General features: G+C 54.1%; 1 protein-coding gene across 2 annotated transcripts in view; it reads left to right on the forward strand.

The window, feature by feature from the left end:
• CDH22 (cadherin 22) overlaps positions 1-16843 on the forward strand; it is a 76352-nt gene that overhangs the window by 23631 nt on the left and 35878 nt on the right. Inside the window, exons 2-4 of one of the 2 annotated variants that reach the window (XM_038159200.1) lie at positions 452-1394; positions 5271-5565; positions 15090-15209. In XM_038159200.1, the coding sequence (XP_038015128.1) occupies positions 1170-1394; positions 5271-5565; positions 15090-15209 (640 nt within the window). In that variant the 5' untranslated portion in view covers positions 452-1169. Of the gene's footprint in view, positions 1-451; positions 1395-5270; positions 5566-15089; positions 15210-16843 lie in introns of those variants that run through there. The other variant, XM_038159201.1, reaches the window with a different exon arrangement.

Raw genomic sequence — 16843 nt, forward strand, 5'->3', positions numbered from 1 at the left:
CTGCACAGGCTGTACCTCCCCTGCTCAGGGGCTGGTATCCCTCAGTGTGAGCCTTGTCTGCCCATGCAGGACTGCTGTGCTCTGGTCCTGTGCAGGCACCAGCAGCTGTGCTGTGCCAGGAGTGCTGCTGCACATCTCTTAACAGTGTGGGTGGGCACCAGTGACTCCCTGCAGGCTCCTCTCAACAGCCAGGACCATGTGGTGAGGGGGTGCCCTTGTCAGCAGGATCCTTGGTCTCTTGAGTCCCTGCTGGAGCAGATGTCTGCAGTGCTGAGAGCTCTGCAGCCCTCCCTGTTGTGTTCCTGCTCTGGAAGGACCTGCGGGCTTTGGCCTGGCTGTGTAGCACCTGGGGCAGGGCAGGGTGGGAGATACTGAGCAAGGCTGCAGGAGCAGCACAGGGGGACATTGGGCCGTGTTTTCACACCAGCTCTGACACCTTGGCTTTTTCCAGGCTCCCGGAGATGCTGCTGACTGCCCTGCACCTCCCCGTGTGAGCCAGCAGAGAATGGAAGTGGCCGGAGTCATCTGGGCAAAGGACCCTTCATCAAGCACTGGGATGGTGTCCCCCCGAAGATGGGAGTTACAAATGGCCTTGTGAGCTGCACGTGTGGCACAGACCCCTGCCCTGCCACACCCCTTGCACAGTAGTCCCAGGCTGCCAGAGGACAGGCAGATATTGGCTGCACCAGCTCACCCTGTTAACTCCTCCTTGAAAATCTTTGTGGAAGAGCTTTCCTTGTCCTCTTGTGAATGCCAGCAGTGGGTGTCTGTGCCCCGTGTGCCCGCCGGCGGGGTGGGCAGCAGGCTGTGCATCGCCCCCCTCCCCAGCCAGACCCGCGGCAGCCGAGCACGGAGCCCTGCAGCTCTGTCCCCGGGGACAAATGCCAGCTGCCAGACTCTTCTCTGGAGACCCAGGAGCAGCCTGCGAGGCACCAGCACTGACTGCTCCCACGCCAGCAGCAGGCAGTCCGGGACACCTCTTGTCACAGATGTGACTCACACAGGACAGGAGTGCTCCAGCTGCAGGGCACGGCATGCAGCGGGGACGGGGATGCTCTGCGTTGACCGGGCAGCCTCACGCTGCTAGTGTGGACTTTGCTCCTACTTTTCCCTAAAGGATGCTGGCTGCACGTCCAGAAGCTCCTGCTCATGCAGCCTCCTAGAGTGCCATGGCGAAGGGTCTGCAGGGCTGCTCGTGCACCATGCTGCTGCTGTTCTGCGCCATCCAGGAGCTGGGGTCCTGGGCCATGCACATGGCGGTGCAGGGCCCTGGCCTCGGGGAGCCCGGGGATCCTGCGCTGCTGGCCGGCGGGCGAGTGAAGCGGGGCTGGGTCTGGAACCAGTTCTTTGTGGTGGAGGAGTACACGGGCACGGAGCCGCTCTATGTGGGGAAGGTAAGCTGACCTGATGTTCCCATGGGGCTGCCACGGGCAGGGTGGACATGCTGGTAGTGCTGAGCAGAGAGAGGGCCCATGCTTAGGTTGTTCATGGGAGCCTGGCTAGAGAAATACTTTGTGGACTGTGATGGCAGGAGCCTGGTTCCTGCTAGGGGTGGTGAGGTTAATGTGTTCCCGGAGGTGATAACAGGACACACCAAGGTTTACATCTGCGTTCCTACAATCATTTACTGGCTTCTTTTGATGTCTGGGGGTGGGTGCAAGAAGCCCTGTCTCTGTGGGAGCTGCTGGCAGGTGACAGTGCCTTGCTGGGCAGGACTGGGTCTGCAGGCAGGAGCTCACCACTCTTCCTGGTGTGTGACCTCTTAGGAAGACTGGACATGGACCTTTGCTCCCTCCACTCCTGGTGTCCCGAGGCTGAAGGAGCATTTCACCTTGGGATTGCTGGGCTTTATCCTTTTCTGGGAGCTTTGGAGAGGCAGCTGCCCCACTTGTCAGGCTGATGGGTTGTTTGTATTTGGGTGAAGGCAGTGCTAGCTTTTAGGACCAGTCAGAGGAGCACACTACAATCCAGCTAGAGCTGGAGGCATGGGCTCACCCCAAAGGAAAGTGCCCAAGAAGAGCTTGTACAGCAGGGCTGTCTGATGGCCTCAGCCGTCTGGGCATGAGTCTGGAGGAGCTTGGAAATGGGTTTCTTGGCTGGGGGCCAGCGGGGATTTCAGTGGTGATTTGTGTCCGTTTCAGCAGACACTCAAAGCCGCGCTCCTTCGCCGCCCTCGGAGCAGGCACAGCTAATTCACGGCTCCCCTGGGAGCAGCGGAGGCACCGGAACATGTCACAGGCCTGGCAGTGCCTCGGCTCCAGCTGAACCGAAACCTACAACTCACCCATTTTACAGCCCCTTTCCACATCACCCACCACATCACCCGCCTGGCTCACAGCAGCAGCACTGACATCACTGCCTGTGATCCCCGGGGCTGAAAGCCAGCAGGGCCAGGCTTTTCCTGCTGCTGGGAGAGGATGGAGCACTCGCCTGGGATACTCCTTGTCCCCAGCAATGTGCCAGCCCTCTTAGCACAGTCTGTGGGTCTGGAGCCTTCCTGCACTGGGGGACCCTGCAGAGTACATGGGGCTTGCCCTCTGTGGATGCCTCTCACACACCTACATGTGCCTTCTGAAGGGCCGATACCATTTCCATAAAATCTGGGTTCTCTAGCTAATCCTTCTTCTGAACTGTAATTTCCCCTGAGGCTGCTGTCAGTTTGATGTGGATTTCTTTGGGTTTTTTAAATAGAATTATGGGGTCAGCACTAGTTACAAACTTCTGCATGTGGACAGATCTATTTTAGATAGAGGAGAGGATTAAAGGGAAAAAAGCAGATTTAATTAAGTTGCTAATATTTAAAGAAAATTGATGAACTCAGGCTTTATGAGTTGGAGCAAACAGAGTGCGCCTTTATTATGGGCTAGTTTGTATTTGATTTTCTTTCTTTTCTAGCCCCAGAGTCATTTTTTATTTGTGTATCTGTGCTTTCTGTTTAATTGCTTTTAATAAGGAATGTGCACCTCTGTTCATATTTAATTTTGATTTAATTATTAGTATGTAATTAATGGCTTCGTAAGAATTCTGGTTGTAGTCTTTTAGGACAAGGAAACAATTTTCCTGTTTAACAAATGGGACAGATCAGCCTATTGTCCGCCCTCTGGATGTCCCAGTTCTGCAGACACTGCTCTCCTTGCTTGGGGCTGAGCTGCAGGCAGGGCTGGGTGGTCTCTCTGCTCTTGGGGCCCAGTGTGTGCCGGAGCTTTGTGACTTCAGTCTCCTGCCATGCCCAGGGGTGGAGGGAGCCCTGAGGCTGCGTGGGAGCGTGGTGCTCCCCAAGCCTGCCTGCTGTAACAGGGAGGAGAGAACATCCCTGGCATGTGGTCCGGGTCTGTGGCATCTCCCCTCGCGTTTCTGTAGTCTGCGATCCAGCCCTCCCCCATTAGTTGTTGTTTAGCCAAGCAGCACAGATTTAGCTCTTTTAATCTTCCCCTGTAAATCAATCTCTGCAGCCCCTTGAGCCCAGGCTCCATTTTTCTTCCTAGCGTTCCGGTTTGCAGGGATGCTGGTGTCTGCTCCAAGCAGTCAGTGATGAGCAAATATGTGAAGAGGATGTGCTGAGAGCTCAATGTGGTGCTAGATGCTTTATCTCTAGCCTAATTATCAATCATGACCCCGGTGTTCAGCAGAAAATGCAGGTTTCTGCTGCCTGCGCTGTACAGACCTGGTGCTCCTTCGTTCTGAAAAGCTCACGGAGTAGCACTGAGAACTGGGAGAAGGGGATAAAGTAAAGAAGGCAGCAAGCTCTCCACCGGCCAGTGGGGAGGGTTGGGACTGGATGGCCAGGCTGGGATGACCATCACCACGGACCAGGGCAGGATGCTCCAGGTGGCCAGGGCGGGGTGACCGCTCCATAGGCACATTTCCAGCCAAGCCCATCACACTGGTCTCAGACTCTGCTGGGCTCACAGCCCTATTTGTGAGCTGAGTGAAAGTCTCCTTCCAGACAAGCCTTGAGAGATGTGTCACCATGGGCAGTAATTTGTGAATGTTGTGCGAAATGCACTGAATTGCCTAACGTGTGGGTCCCTCACTTGTGAAATAAATACATAAACTGTATCTAACAAGACAAATATAATGAAGGCATCGTAAAAAAAGAGGCAGCTCTGGTATAAATTCTTGCTGGTGGAGCTGTATGTCTGAAAGGTGGATTATAGAACTGCAGTTTGGAAGATTGAATGGCCCATAAACATTTTCATATTTCATTAGCCGATTAATGGACGGCTTTTTTCTTTTTGTGGAGGGGGGACATGACTTTGCTGATTCTAAGCAAAAATTGTAGGAAACAAATGAAAGCAGCTGATGAAACCTTTCCGGGGGCCTGTCCCATTATGGATTGTCCCAATTAATGCCCATGCTGCTCTCTGTCAAGATGCATTCTGCCTGTCCAGTTACTGTTAATAGATTTCTCATAAGTGGCTGGATTGTAAAAACCTCATAACTCAGTTTAATGCCACCAATAAAATTATCTCTGGACGTCTGGCCTGGATTCCAGTCAGCTCTTGGTCCATGGGGAACTGCTGTTTACCCTTTCTTTTCCTAATTCCAAACATTATCTTAATTAAAAAATGAAGCAGCAGAGATTGCCTGCAAAGGCATCTTCCTCAGGGTCTGTTTTTAGTCCTGAACATGAGCCTATTTGTCACACTCTTTTGCAGATTTTGTCCAGGTGGTGGTCTGGGCAGGATGATGGGATTTTGTGACCCCTGTTACCCTGCAACATAAACCCAGCACAGGGGTGTGCAGCAAGTGTGTTAGCTCTTCAGCAGGGGGACTTGTCAGCACCAGCTTCCCAGATCATGGAGGGTGGCTGTGGCTGAGGCAAAGCAGGTGGATGAGGATGGACTTTGGGCAATTGGTTGTGTAGAAGGGGCGGATGCTGGTGGTGCACCTTGGGAGAGGTGATCCCATGCTGCCAGAGTCCTGGGTCCTGGCCCATAGGGAAGCCTTTTTCTTTGGAGTGCAGTTGAGTTGTCCTTTGCTTTTCCATCATCTCCTAACCCCTTATTAAAGGGCTTTGTCCCTTGGTTTGTAGTGGGGTTGGGCACTGGCAAAATTTGTAATCTGCAGGGCTGTAAAGGCAGGCCTGAAATTCTAATTTTTTGGGCCTTTCATGCGCAGGAGTTGTCTGGTGGTGCTCTCTGTCACTGTCCAGTCCAGCAAGAGCAGAGGGGCATCACACAGGGACTGTGGGCATGTTGTGCAGGTGGCTGGGGTGGGTACAAGCACAGCCCCAGCCTGCTCCCACCCTCTCCCTCTTTCCCTGGCAGATCCACTCAGACTCGGACGAGGGAGACGGCTCCATCAAGTACACCATCTCCGGGGAGGGCGCAGGCACCATCTTCCTCATCGACGAGATCACAGGTGACATCCACGCCACCGAGCGCCTGGACCGGGAGCAGAAAACCTTCTACACGCTGCGGGCGCAGGCACGGGACCGGCAGACAGACCAGCTGCTGGAGCCCGAGTCCGAGTTCATCATCAAGGTGCAGGACATCAACGACAGCGAGCCGCGCTTCCTCGAGGGGCCCTACATCGGCAGCGTGGCAGAGCTGTCCCCCATCGGTAGGTCTACCTTGGGCTGGGAAAGCTGCACCTCTCTCCTGTCAGACCTTGAGCCTGATGTACCCCACAAAAACCACTTGCAAATCCCAGGGATTGCAGAGCTAGGGAGCCAAAAGGGAAAAATAAATAAGGTGGCTTAAGAAAAACAAGTGGATAAATCCTCTGAGCTGATTGCCAGCCTTTGGCTGAGCGCTCAGTCTCAGCCCTAAGCCGTGCTCTGGGGATGGGTCGTGGTGGTGCCAGCTGCCTGCTGTGCATTGACTCTGGCTTTGCACAGCCCCCTCCCTCCTAAATGCTGCGTGGTTGGACTAAACCCTCACAAATCAAGGGGCTCACGTCTGCCTGTGGTTCAGATTGGTCTGAGTGGTGCTTCTCGCCCAGCTCAGGGCATCCTCTGCGTGCTGCTTTGCTGCTCTTCTGAGCCTCGGGGCTGCTCAGACACCATCCCTTTGAGCGTCCCCATGCAGAACTGCCAGGCCCTTCTCAGCTGGATCTGCCCTTCTCTGAGGGGCCAGGCCTTGTTGGCTGAGACTGGGGAATTCATGTCCCTGTGGCAGAAGGGTGGCTTCCCTGTGTTAGCCTTAACTGGCCATCCCCTTGGCACCAGGCCCCTCTCAAGTGTGCTGGTGATCAGCCTCACTGAAGCTCTGAGGGCCAGGCTGATGACGAGGCTGCAGGAATCTATCCCCCGGGGATGGCACAGCAGGACAGTCAGCTTTGTGCCCACACAAGCTTCGGGAGGGGTGCAGGGAGGTGACGTGTGAGCTGCAGCAGTGCTGCCCTTGCTTCTGCTGGGTTCCTGTCCTTCAGAGCACAGCTGGAGTCCAGGAAAATGGCTGGAGCTGCACTGCCTGAAGCCACAGGGTTCCCTGTGCACGCTGGGCTCTCTGCTACCCCTATAGCAGGCTGTGTGTGCCAGCATGTGCTGCAAGCAGGAGCTGTAAATCACTGTTCCCAAAGGCTGTGTCCAGCTTGTGAAAGGCTGGCACTGAAGATCAGGCAGGACCTCAAAACTCAGCGAGGGCTGAGTCAGCTCAGGGGGCAGTAACAGTGCCAGGACTGCAGAGAGCCCCCAGGGCAGTGGGAGCAGCTGGGAGCACCAGGGGCTGGAGAGGCCAGCTCAGGGGAGCCACCAGGCCCTGCTGTGCTGCTGCAGGAAGCTCTGGCTGCAGAGGGCAGGGGATGGTGCTCAGGTCTGCACTGCCTCAGGACAGAGCTCCAGCTCCCTGTGATCCGTGTGCAGCATATTGCAAGGCTGGTGCGTGGCCTCCAGCAGGTACAGATGTGCAGGAATTGCACCAGAGGAGCTGCTGCTGCCTGGATTCTGTTCATGTATGCAGAACAAGTTCTCCTGAGGCATCCCAAACTCTCCTGCTTCCAGTTACCTGTGCAAATCCTTCCCTCAGTCAGAGAGTGACCCCTTGAACTACAGCTGGGTGCTCCTGCAGAAATGAAAGACAGCATGTGGGCACCAAAGCAAGAGGCATCCTGTTCCCAAAGGGAAGAAAGAAATTAAATTAATCTAATTTGCTTGAACAACATTTTAAAAAGCAAGGAATTCTCAACTCTGGGTATTAGACAAGGATCCCAGTTCTTTGAAAATCACTAACAATTATGGAGCTGCCTGATCAGACTGATGTGAACAAGACATATCAAAGGAGACAGTTTCTATGCGAAATTGGAGATCAGAGGGAGAAAGAAACACGGTTTCACAACATGAAAGAAGGCGATTCCTGCAAATTAAAATACTCGGAAGTTAAAAGTGAAGAGAAGTGCTGTGAAGGGCGTGGGCTGCATTTCCCAGCTGTGTGCTTAGAGAGGGGAGCTGGAGCCAAGAGCCTGTTCTGCTTTCCAGGCTACCTGCCTGCCACAGCCTCGGAGCCTTCTGCAGTCTGGCCATCCTGGGGAGTGCAGGGGCTCTTCCAGAACAGCCTTGCCCTGGAGACAGCCCAGGGAGGGCCTCACACATCATCCTCCCTTGCTGCTGCTGCCCAGGCCTCAGCAGTGTGAGCACAGAGCTGGTGGGACCCACAGGCTGCTGCTGCTGCAAGTGCCCAGCTCCCTCCCACTTCTCCCTCAGCTTGCCAGTGCTTTGCCCAGGAACAGGCAGCACGAAGGACAAGATGGACACAGCCTGTGAAAGCATAAACAGGCAAGGCTGGCAAGGAGCTTTCTGCTCAGCCCTCTGAGGTTCAGCAGCTGGGAGGTAAATGGGGCTGCTTGTGGACCTGGCGTGAGAAGTTCAGCTCCAGATGCTGTAGGAAGGGCTGAGGGTGCAGGATATGGGAAGCTGCTGGGCCAGGGAGGTGAAGTTCAGGATATTCTTATGGGAAGCGACCTGCCAGGCCCTTTTTGTGTGGGAGTGCTCCTTTTGTGGCATCAAAGCTGGGTGCAGCTGTGCTCATGGCTTTGTTGTGGTTGGCATTGATTATTGATATTTGCTGTCTCTGAGCTGGACAGAGCATCTCCCCTAGGGCTGTGGGGTATTTCCATGAGACTGACTGGGGAGTGTGCCTTGCTGCTTTCCTGAGTGTGGATGGAGGTGATCCCAGCTTGGTGTTGGCCAAGCAGGAGAACAAAGGCTGGAGAACTTAGGTTGGCTATTAGTGTATCAAGATCAAAGCCTGGGGACCTGCTGGTGGCCATGCTGCTCTCAGCACCACTTGGATTCAGCTGTGCTCTGCTGGGGAAGGGGCTGGGATAGGGCCACTCCAAGGGCAGGGCTGCCCTCCAGCTTGGAGCTGTAAGGAGCTGCTCATTCCCTGTCTGTGCTGCTCTGCAGCCTTTGCTCTGCATCCCAGCCTGAAGAGTTAAGGGTGACTCCTTCTTCCTCCTCCCATGGTCTTGCCTTCCCAGGCCTCGCTGGGGTTTGTGCTTGGGTGGTTTTTGTTCTCACCCAAGGCAGCTCTCAGCTGCACTCTCCATTCCCTGCCAAAAGCAGAGTCCCAGCTCACAGAGGTGGGTGCCTTCCTGGGGCGTGAAGAGGAATAAACCAAACACAGTCAGATCCGCTCTGTGACAGCAGGAGCAGATCAAAGGACATTATTTGCATAATGAAGGAGTACTAATTGGGAGGGAAAGTCATTTGATTTCCTAGTGTCTAAGAGGGAATAACAAATGAGAGAAGTGCACAAACTCTCAGAGTAACTGGGAGTGCTTTGCAGCACAGCTGCCCTTGCTCTGTGCTTGGGGCCAGGGCAGTGTGTTTGTATGTGCTGCCTGAGACTCTGAGACTGAGGGTGCACTAAAGGCCTCTTTGTTCCAGGATCTTGCCTTGGCAGTGGTCAAAGTGCATTCTTATGGAGGAGGAGCAGCACACACAGGACATGTGATGCTCCTCTTAATATTCTCCCAGCCAGCATCTGTTTTCAGCTTGGAAATTTCTTTGGCTGTGGGTGGTTTCTGGGGGTTTAGTCAGCTTTAGTATCTGTCTTCCCTGAACTCATCCAGACTCATTGTAAACCACTGCAAAGGGAAGAGGAAAAGGATTGCTGTTGTTATCTGATGGATCAATACTGGCAGATGCAGGATGGTCAGGAGGATAAGGGATTTGTAAAGGGCAGAGGTGGTGCCTCAAGCTAGCCCGAGCTTATGAGCCAGGCTGGAGAAGTCATTGTTTTCTACACAGGGATATCCTGCACTTGGAAGAAGCACATCCAAAATGGAAACTGACCCAATAGCTTTGTCTGGCCTCCCTTGGCACAGCAGAACCAGCTCAAAACCCAGCAACTGGCTTTTCTGGAGAAACCTGGTCTGGCCTGGGGCATCAGGAGCAGTAGTGCAGCTGCTGTGGGAGGTTTGCAGCCTGGCAGGGAGGGCAGCTGGGTCTGTAGAGGGGTGAAGAGCTCCCTGCTCGGCCCCCAGAGGGAGCTGGGCTGGAGGCAATGCCCTGGAGTCACCCAGGCTGAGGAAGGCAGGGGCTCCTGGGGAGTATTTTCACTGACTGCCCTGTGCCCACAGTGTGCATACCAAGCAGCAGGGTGTGTGCAGGATGGGGCCTGAGCTGCAAATCCTGTTTACAGCTTCACTGCTGTCCTGTCACCTCAGGGAGAGGCTGCTGGTCAAGAGCTTGCAGGCTGCTCTGTGCTGGCACCCCAGGCTCAGCCTCTGTGGATACCCCTGGGTGGATCTCTCCAAATCTCATCAGAGTTGAGCAGAATCCAGCACCAAAGGGAGAGACCTGCAGCTGCAGGAGAATGTAGGGTGGGACCCAGCCAACTGCCTTGGAGCTGCAGGAGCTTCACCTTGTTACAGGAGATGCTAAAATTAGCTGTATTTTGGGCTCCTTTCCTGATCTCCCTGGGGTCTGCTTAGCAGCTGTCTGCTGCACTCAGGCGTGAGCCCAAATCCAGCACAAGGTGCCTCCTGTTAGACAACTCTGTTGGTTGCACAGGGTGGGTGCTGCAGCCCAGAACTCAGTTGTGGGGTCCTTGGGGAGCAGGCAGGGCCTGGAGTGAGGAGCATGCCAGGAAAGGCATATGCTTCCATCAGAACATCACTCCTCTCTTGGTGCATTTCATTCTCATTTCTCTGTGTAGCACCATGGCCAGATTAGAGGCGATTTGGCTGTACAGACAGAAACTTGGGGTCAAGCCCTGACTCCAGCACAAAGCTGGCTGAATGCAGAAGTGATTATTGTGAAAAGAAATTGTTTAATCTCCGTGCTGGAAGCAGAGAAAAACACTTTGTTTACCATACAGCCAGAACACTTGCAGGCAATCGGATTTCCCCCTTCACCCCCTCCTTGCTAGAAAGTGCTAAAGTCACTTGTGTGTATCTGGAAGCTGCTGGGACAGCAAGTGGCTGGGAGCTGGGGCTTGCTCTGTCTGTTTGTCCTTGGTGAGGGGCGTCCTTCCCCTTCTGCACTGTGCTCTAGGTCACAGGAGAGGCTGCAAACACTGCCCTGCCCAAGTGAGGACCTCATCCAGGCAGCCCCTCAGGGACCTGAGCCTCTCCATGGGATGCTTTGGTTTGCTCCCCATGGCACCACGTTTACCTGCTCCATGCCAGGGTGCTTTGTGCAGTGCCTTTCTCTGGCCAGACACCCCAAAAGAAGTTTCACAGTAGCAGATTGGAGCAATTGCACCCCACCAGGTTACTGCCCTGGGGCTTGTCCTGCAGGGTGAGGGGGCTGTGCAGTGAATCTCCTCTGGGCCTGGCTTTCTACCAAGTCAGGATGTTCACAAGATTGCAAGAAACTCACTTCTGCTCCAGTAATTTTTAAGCTACTCTAGTTCTTTTTTTCCCTGGTGTCCTGCCTGAAAGTGTCTGTGCTTCATCAGCCACTGCAGGTGTTTGGGGCCAGACAAAAGCTGTAAATTCCATTGTTTATAAACTCCTACCTGCCTCCTGCCCCATGGCACCCAGGCACCTGGGATGAGAGTGCTGCACACTGGCATCAGGCCAGGGAATGTGGCTTTGCATGACACAGCACTCCTTGCAGGGTCCCTGATGTTCTGCAGGGCTGAAGTGCCTGAGTGCTGTCCTGGAGCTGGCAGAGCCACACAGAAAGGGCTGTCTGCATGGCCAGAAAGTCCCTGGCCTCTACCTGAGCTGAAGGTGGCAACTGAGCCCCAGAGCTGGTCTGGAGAGCATCTGGAGGCTCCTGGTTTCACCACAGAAGGGTGACTACTGCCATGAGGAGAAAGTGCTGGTTTTTCCTGCTGCTCATTTGCCTCTTTGCCTGCCCAGAGCCTGGCTGTACTTCTGTCCCTGGGGAAGTGACAGGTCCCAGCCACTTGCTTGTGGATTCAGTGCAGGGCCTCTCTGCTCATGGATGTGTTTGGAGTTTGCCTGTCAACATTTCTTTTAGCTGAACGTGTTTGGAGTGAGTGGCATAGCAAGTGGTCTGGAGCTCTCAGCCTTCCTCAGGCAGGGTCGCTGGGATGGCCCCAGAGGCTCTGGGTCCTGTGGGAAGGCAGTCACAGATGCCAGGACAGGCCTGCACTGGCATTCCAGAGGTGCCCTGCAGAGCCCCATCCATCCCATCCAGGGCACTGGGCTGAGCTGCTGTGCCCTGCCAGCCCTGGGGACACTCAGCATGGCAGGCTGGCTGTGGGGGCTGCGCTCTGCCCTCAGGGGAAGGGACCCTGCAGAGACACAGCTCCTGCAGCTGCTGGGGCACCTCTGGGTGTGGGCAGCCCCTCCCTGCCCTGCTGACCCTGCTCACAGCAGAGGAGGGATGCTGCTGGCAGAGCTCAGGGCTGGCTGCTGGCCCTGGCAGGTCTCCAGGATGGCTCAGGGTGTGGAATGGGGACAGCCCAAGCAGGGCCCGTGGGGACAGAGGATGGCTGGCAGCCACAGTCATCTAGGCTGAGGGAAGTACTGCTCTGGAAGTGAGGGTCTTGCTCCCCCTTCCTTCTGGAGGAAATCAGAATTTGTTTGATCTGCTGTGCCAGATCTCACCTTTGCAGAGGGAGAATAAGAGATGGATTCTGACCTGTTAATTTTTATGTAAAATTGCTGGTTTCCTCTGATCTGTGGAGTGAGCTTGTCAGGGGAGGAACCAAGTTCTTATCTCATTTTACATATCTAATTATCTCTCTGGATATGGGCTCAGGCTTCTTGGTTATAGGAGGCGGGTGATAGAGTACATGATGGATGTTTAGATTTTATTTAGTGTATCTTTTATGGCTAAGGCATGTGCCAGAAAACTAAATAAAAGCTGTACATTCTGTACTTGCTGTGGGCAGTGCTGTGCTTGGAGAGCAGAGACTAATATTGGAGCAGGGTGGGAGCCAGGGAAAGCTTGTCTCTGCAGGATGGAGGGGACCAGGTTAAGCTGAAATTGAGTACCACTGCTCTTCACATGGAAAGAGGATGGGAGGGAGGGGTGGGAAGGGTATAAATGGAGGTTAGGGGAGGATGCTGGAAAGTTAAACTAGTAAATTCCTGATACCCTTTAGGTGACCTTGAGCAGACATCTTTGCAGACAAGAAATCAAGGCACAAAGTGGGGTCAGTGTTCCCTACCTGGCTGATGTTGCTCTTTTGTTAATGAGATGCTGTGAGGGCAGGTGGGGAAGGCAGAGCCTTCATCACCTCTGGCACTGCTGGCTGCAGCCCAAGGGCACTGGGGCCCATCTCTGCCTCTGAGTGAAGGTGTCTTGCTGCAGTGCTCCTCATGCTGCTTGGTTTCCCTCACCCTTGAGCAGAAAACTCTGGTCCCAGACATGGAGCTCACCCCTGGGATCTGGAGCTGGAGCTGCTGCTCTGTTGCTCCAGTTCTTGGGAGTGCCCAGCAGCTGTGGGCCAGGAGCTTTCAGTGCTGGCACAGGAAGCCTGAGAGCAGCAGCCCACCTCACCTGTCCAAGGCATGGCTTGGAATGGTGACACAAACCCTGCTCTGGGTGGGCACAGGTCCTGCCTCCTCTTCAGACTCTGCAGTTTGGCAGCATCCAGGTAAATACTGGACCACAGGGAGTACAGCTGTGTCTGACAGGGATGGATTAGGAGGTGAGTTGTGCAATTGAATGAATGCATCTTGAGATGCAGAGTCTGGTGCAAACGTTGAGTGGCCAGCCTGCCTCTCATGATCCCTGGTTTGGGATGACTGCACAAACAGGGCTGGAACAGGAGGCTGTGGTATGGTCCTTGGGGCACCTGCTCTGTCTGCAAATGTGCAGTCCTGACACAGGGTATACAGGGCAAGGGCAGGGAAATAAACTGATGGGCTTGAGTCCCTGTGGGTGAGGTTTGAATCTCCTAACCCTCGGTAGGAGCAAGTGGTTCTTGGAGTGAGAGATGTTTGTGCAAAGTCAGCAGGCTCTGCCTGTGCTGCAGGTGCAGGAGGGGGTGCTGCTATGGACGCTGGGCTCTCAGCTGATTGCTGCCAGGCTGTGCCCTCTCCTGTTCCCATGGGCAGGTACTGCTTCCTGTGATTCTCAGACTTTGGCACCTGCAGCATCCCTAGCAGGCTTCTCTACTGCAGCTGGGAGAAGGATGCTTGGAGACCCTGGTGTCATTTCCCTTCTCTGGTCCCTTTTTTTGCTTTCTGATCAGAAGCTTCCCAAGGGAGCATGCCAGGCTGCCCGAGGGAATGTGCAGTGCTGGTGTGGGAGTGATCTGCCTTGGCTCATACCTGCTTGAAGGAGTTGTGTTATGGCAGGGAGAGGAGGAGGAAATGCAGCAATAGTATTTCTTAAACAGTTGTTTGCGAGGCAGAGAGCCAGTGTTGCCGTGGTGTAAAATCTGGACGTGCCTGGCAGGGATGCACCATAACTTCACTGGAGACAGCAAAGCATAAATAAGTTGACTCAAACTAGCTTGTTGCTGAAGACTGATGAGGGGGATTCTCCTGTTATCAGCAGAGCTGCAGCTCTGAGAAGGCTGCCAGGGAGAATGAAAAGCAACCATGGTAACTGCTTGTTTCCCTCAGTGAACACCCCTTCCAGGAGATCAGAGTGAACTGGACTGGGGGAGCGTGCATCCCAGCTGCTCTCAGCAGCACTGCTGTCTCTGCTGCCTCATCTCTTGCCTGACTCCAGGCAGGGCTGGTGCAGGAAATCCCTGGCTTGCCTGCAGCTCTGGGCTTGGGGTCTGCTGACAAGGGAGGAGGAAGGCACCAGGGACTGAAGCTCCTCATGCTCCTCTGGATGGTTTCAGCTCCATATCTGCCTCCTGTGACACAGGAACAGAGGCTGCTTCTGACTGACTGCTGCCAGTGCTTGACCCCTGGGCAGGGATGCACCAAGTCTGGTGCTGGAGATGAAGCAGGGTAGCCTGTCCTCACAGTGCTTTGGTCACACCACCTCCTTTCTCAAGATATCTGCAGGTAGGGGTAGGCTTCCCTTCCTTTCTCCCTTGGTTATCTCTCTAGATCTCACCCCCTTTGCTCCTGCCCCCACCCTCATGTCCTGGGTCCTGCTTTTGTTAAATTGAACATGATGTCAAATTAAAGCCATCACAGGGACAGTTGGAGTGAAGTACCCAGTTTAATGAGGCAGCCTTGAAAATCAATAACCTAATTGCAGACATTTGATGGACTTTTATCCAATTTACGGTCCTCCTGCCCTGCTACGTGTAGAGCATGAGGACCTGGTGCTATGTCTGGCTCTGGGCAAGTGAAAGCCTTTCCTCTCCTCGGGCTGTTGTCCCTGTGCAGGTCTGCAGTGGTGCTGCAGTGTAGATCAGGCCCCAGCTGGGTGGTCCCTCTGTGCATGGAGGTGACCATGTCACTCTGTGCTGACAGGAAGGGCAGGTGTCAGTATAACATCCCCAGCTCCTTTCCAGATGGTCCAGTAGAAAGCTACTGGGAGAAAAGGTCCCACTTCAGACCAGTGATCTCCTGGAGAGCAGGTCCTGCTCCAGGATGGCCCAGGATCCTGTCCTGCCCCTCTGCAGCACACCAGAGGCATTTGTGTCTGGAGTCCTGGCTTTCAAGCGTTTTCTGGGAAGGTGATGCTGCATTTGCACCCAGCTCTTCTCTTTTCCCTCATCATTTGCAAGCAGTGTTAGGCCCTGCTCTGAGGTCTGTGCTGCTCTTCTAAACTCCTGCCTTTGTTTTCCTCCTTTTCCCTGCTGCAGGCACCTCTGTGATGCAGGTGATGGCCTCTGATGCTGACGACCCCACCTATGGGAGCAGTGCCCGGGTGGTCTACAGCGTGCTGGAGGGGGAGCAGCACTTCACTGTGGACAGCAAAACAGGTGAGCAGCACCCAGCTGGGCTGGGCCACGACATCCCACAGCGGCTGTGGGTCCTGGGCATGACTGTGAGCCAGATCTGTGCCTCCCTGCTGGCCACTGGTGCTGGATACTCCTGGCAGGGGTGTTGGAGAGGAAGCTCAGCAGCCCTGCTCAGGCTGCTGCCCAGCTCCGTGCTCTGCCTGCAGCAGGATGTGCAGCTGCCTGCCCAGAGTGCCTGCTCTGCACCTGCTCTGGCCAGAGCTCCTCTCTGCCTGGAGCAGGAATGCCCCCACAGGCACATAAAACTTCAGTGGAGAAGGTTTAAATACTACCAAAGGGGCCTTACCAAAGGCTGCATCATTATCACCAGGGCTTTGATTAAAGGTAACACTTTAAATTAAGGATAGGTTTATAAATGTTCTATTAATATTTAATGAAAGAACAGTAGAAGCTGCTCCATTCCTTAATAACTTATAATAGAGCCTGTTGTAAAATGCCTCTGTAATAAATCCCTGGCAGATGATGCTCTGACATACTGGTTAGAGTAGACCATAACCAGGAGATGTTGGGGTATATATTCTCCTTGCCTCCCAGGAGTTTGACTCTCATTACCCTTAATGAGAGCCTCACAAGCTTGCTAAGAAGGGAAGACACTCAAATGCTAATAAGGGATATTTAAGGCACAAAGCATGCGGGAAAGTGCCCATAGTTTAAGGAAAATTTGTCAAAGGACAAGCAGGCTGAGGAGCTGCAGCTTGTGCTGGAAAACTGGACAGCAAAGTCCTCCCCACCCTATTGCTGAACCACAGTGGCATGAACTGAGATCAACCCCTGGGCTGAAGTACCAAGTCTCTGTCAGGCTGATCTGTGTCTCTGCTGATATTTTCTAAGGCTGGAATTTATTTGGAGATGCTGGTGTCAGGAGACTGTGAAGAAGGTCTGTGTGCCTGAGCCTCTGCACCTGCAAGAAACCCTCCACCTCCTGATAGTGCTCTGGTGCACAGGGGGAAGCTGGGCCCAGCCCTGGCTCTGCCACCAGCCTGGCTGCTGCTGGAGGAGTGCTCAGATTTGGGAGTTTGGGAGCTCCTACACACACCTGACAGCAGCACTGTGGCATGTGCTGGGAAATGCCTTTGTCTGCACCGAGGCTGGTGCAGTGGGGAGAGGGCACAAGCTGCCGGCTGGGGCTGTACCCACCCCTTGCTCAGGAGCTGTTGCACCTGGGCTCTCTTCTCTCCCAGATCTGCTTTGTTCTAAATTGTGTGTGTAGGAACAATAGGCTAACCACTGAAAATTCAGGTGCACGTGAGATCCTGTGAATCTGAGACAGCTTTGTGTGAGTGGAAGTCTGGCTGCTGGAATGGAGAGGGACCACTGGGAGCAAACTGCACAAGCCAGGACGTGCAGAGGCTCAGCTTCCTGCCACATTAATGCTCTGTATTAAGGCATAAACTAAAATGTGCCCTGTGGGACTGTGATGAGAATTAATGTCACTCTGGGAATCCAAGCTTCTTGATTCCTTGACTTTTTGTGTCTTAATTCTCAAGCTGGCTGTTTCATACACTGGGGGGTTGATTTACTGTTTTACTTGCTTGTGTCTTAAAAAAGCAAAATTGCTGACAGTCTGCAGAAGACTCCAGCCCCTCTTGAGTATG

This window comes from Motacilla alba, chromosome 20 (assembly GCF_015832195.1).
Source record: "Motacilla alba alba isolate MOTALB_02 chromosome 20, Motacilla_alba_V1.0_pri, whole genome shotgun sequence".
Classification (NCBI taxonomy): domain Eukaryota; kingdom Metazoa; phylum Chordata; class Aves; order Passeriformes; family Motacillidae; genus Motacilla; species Motacilla alba.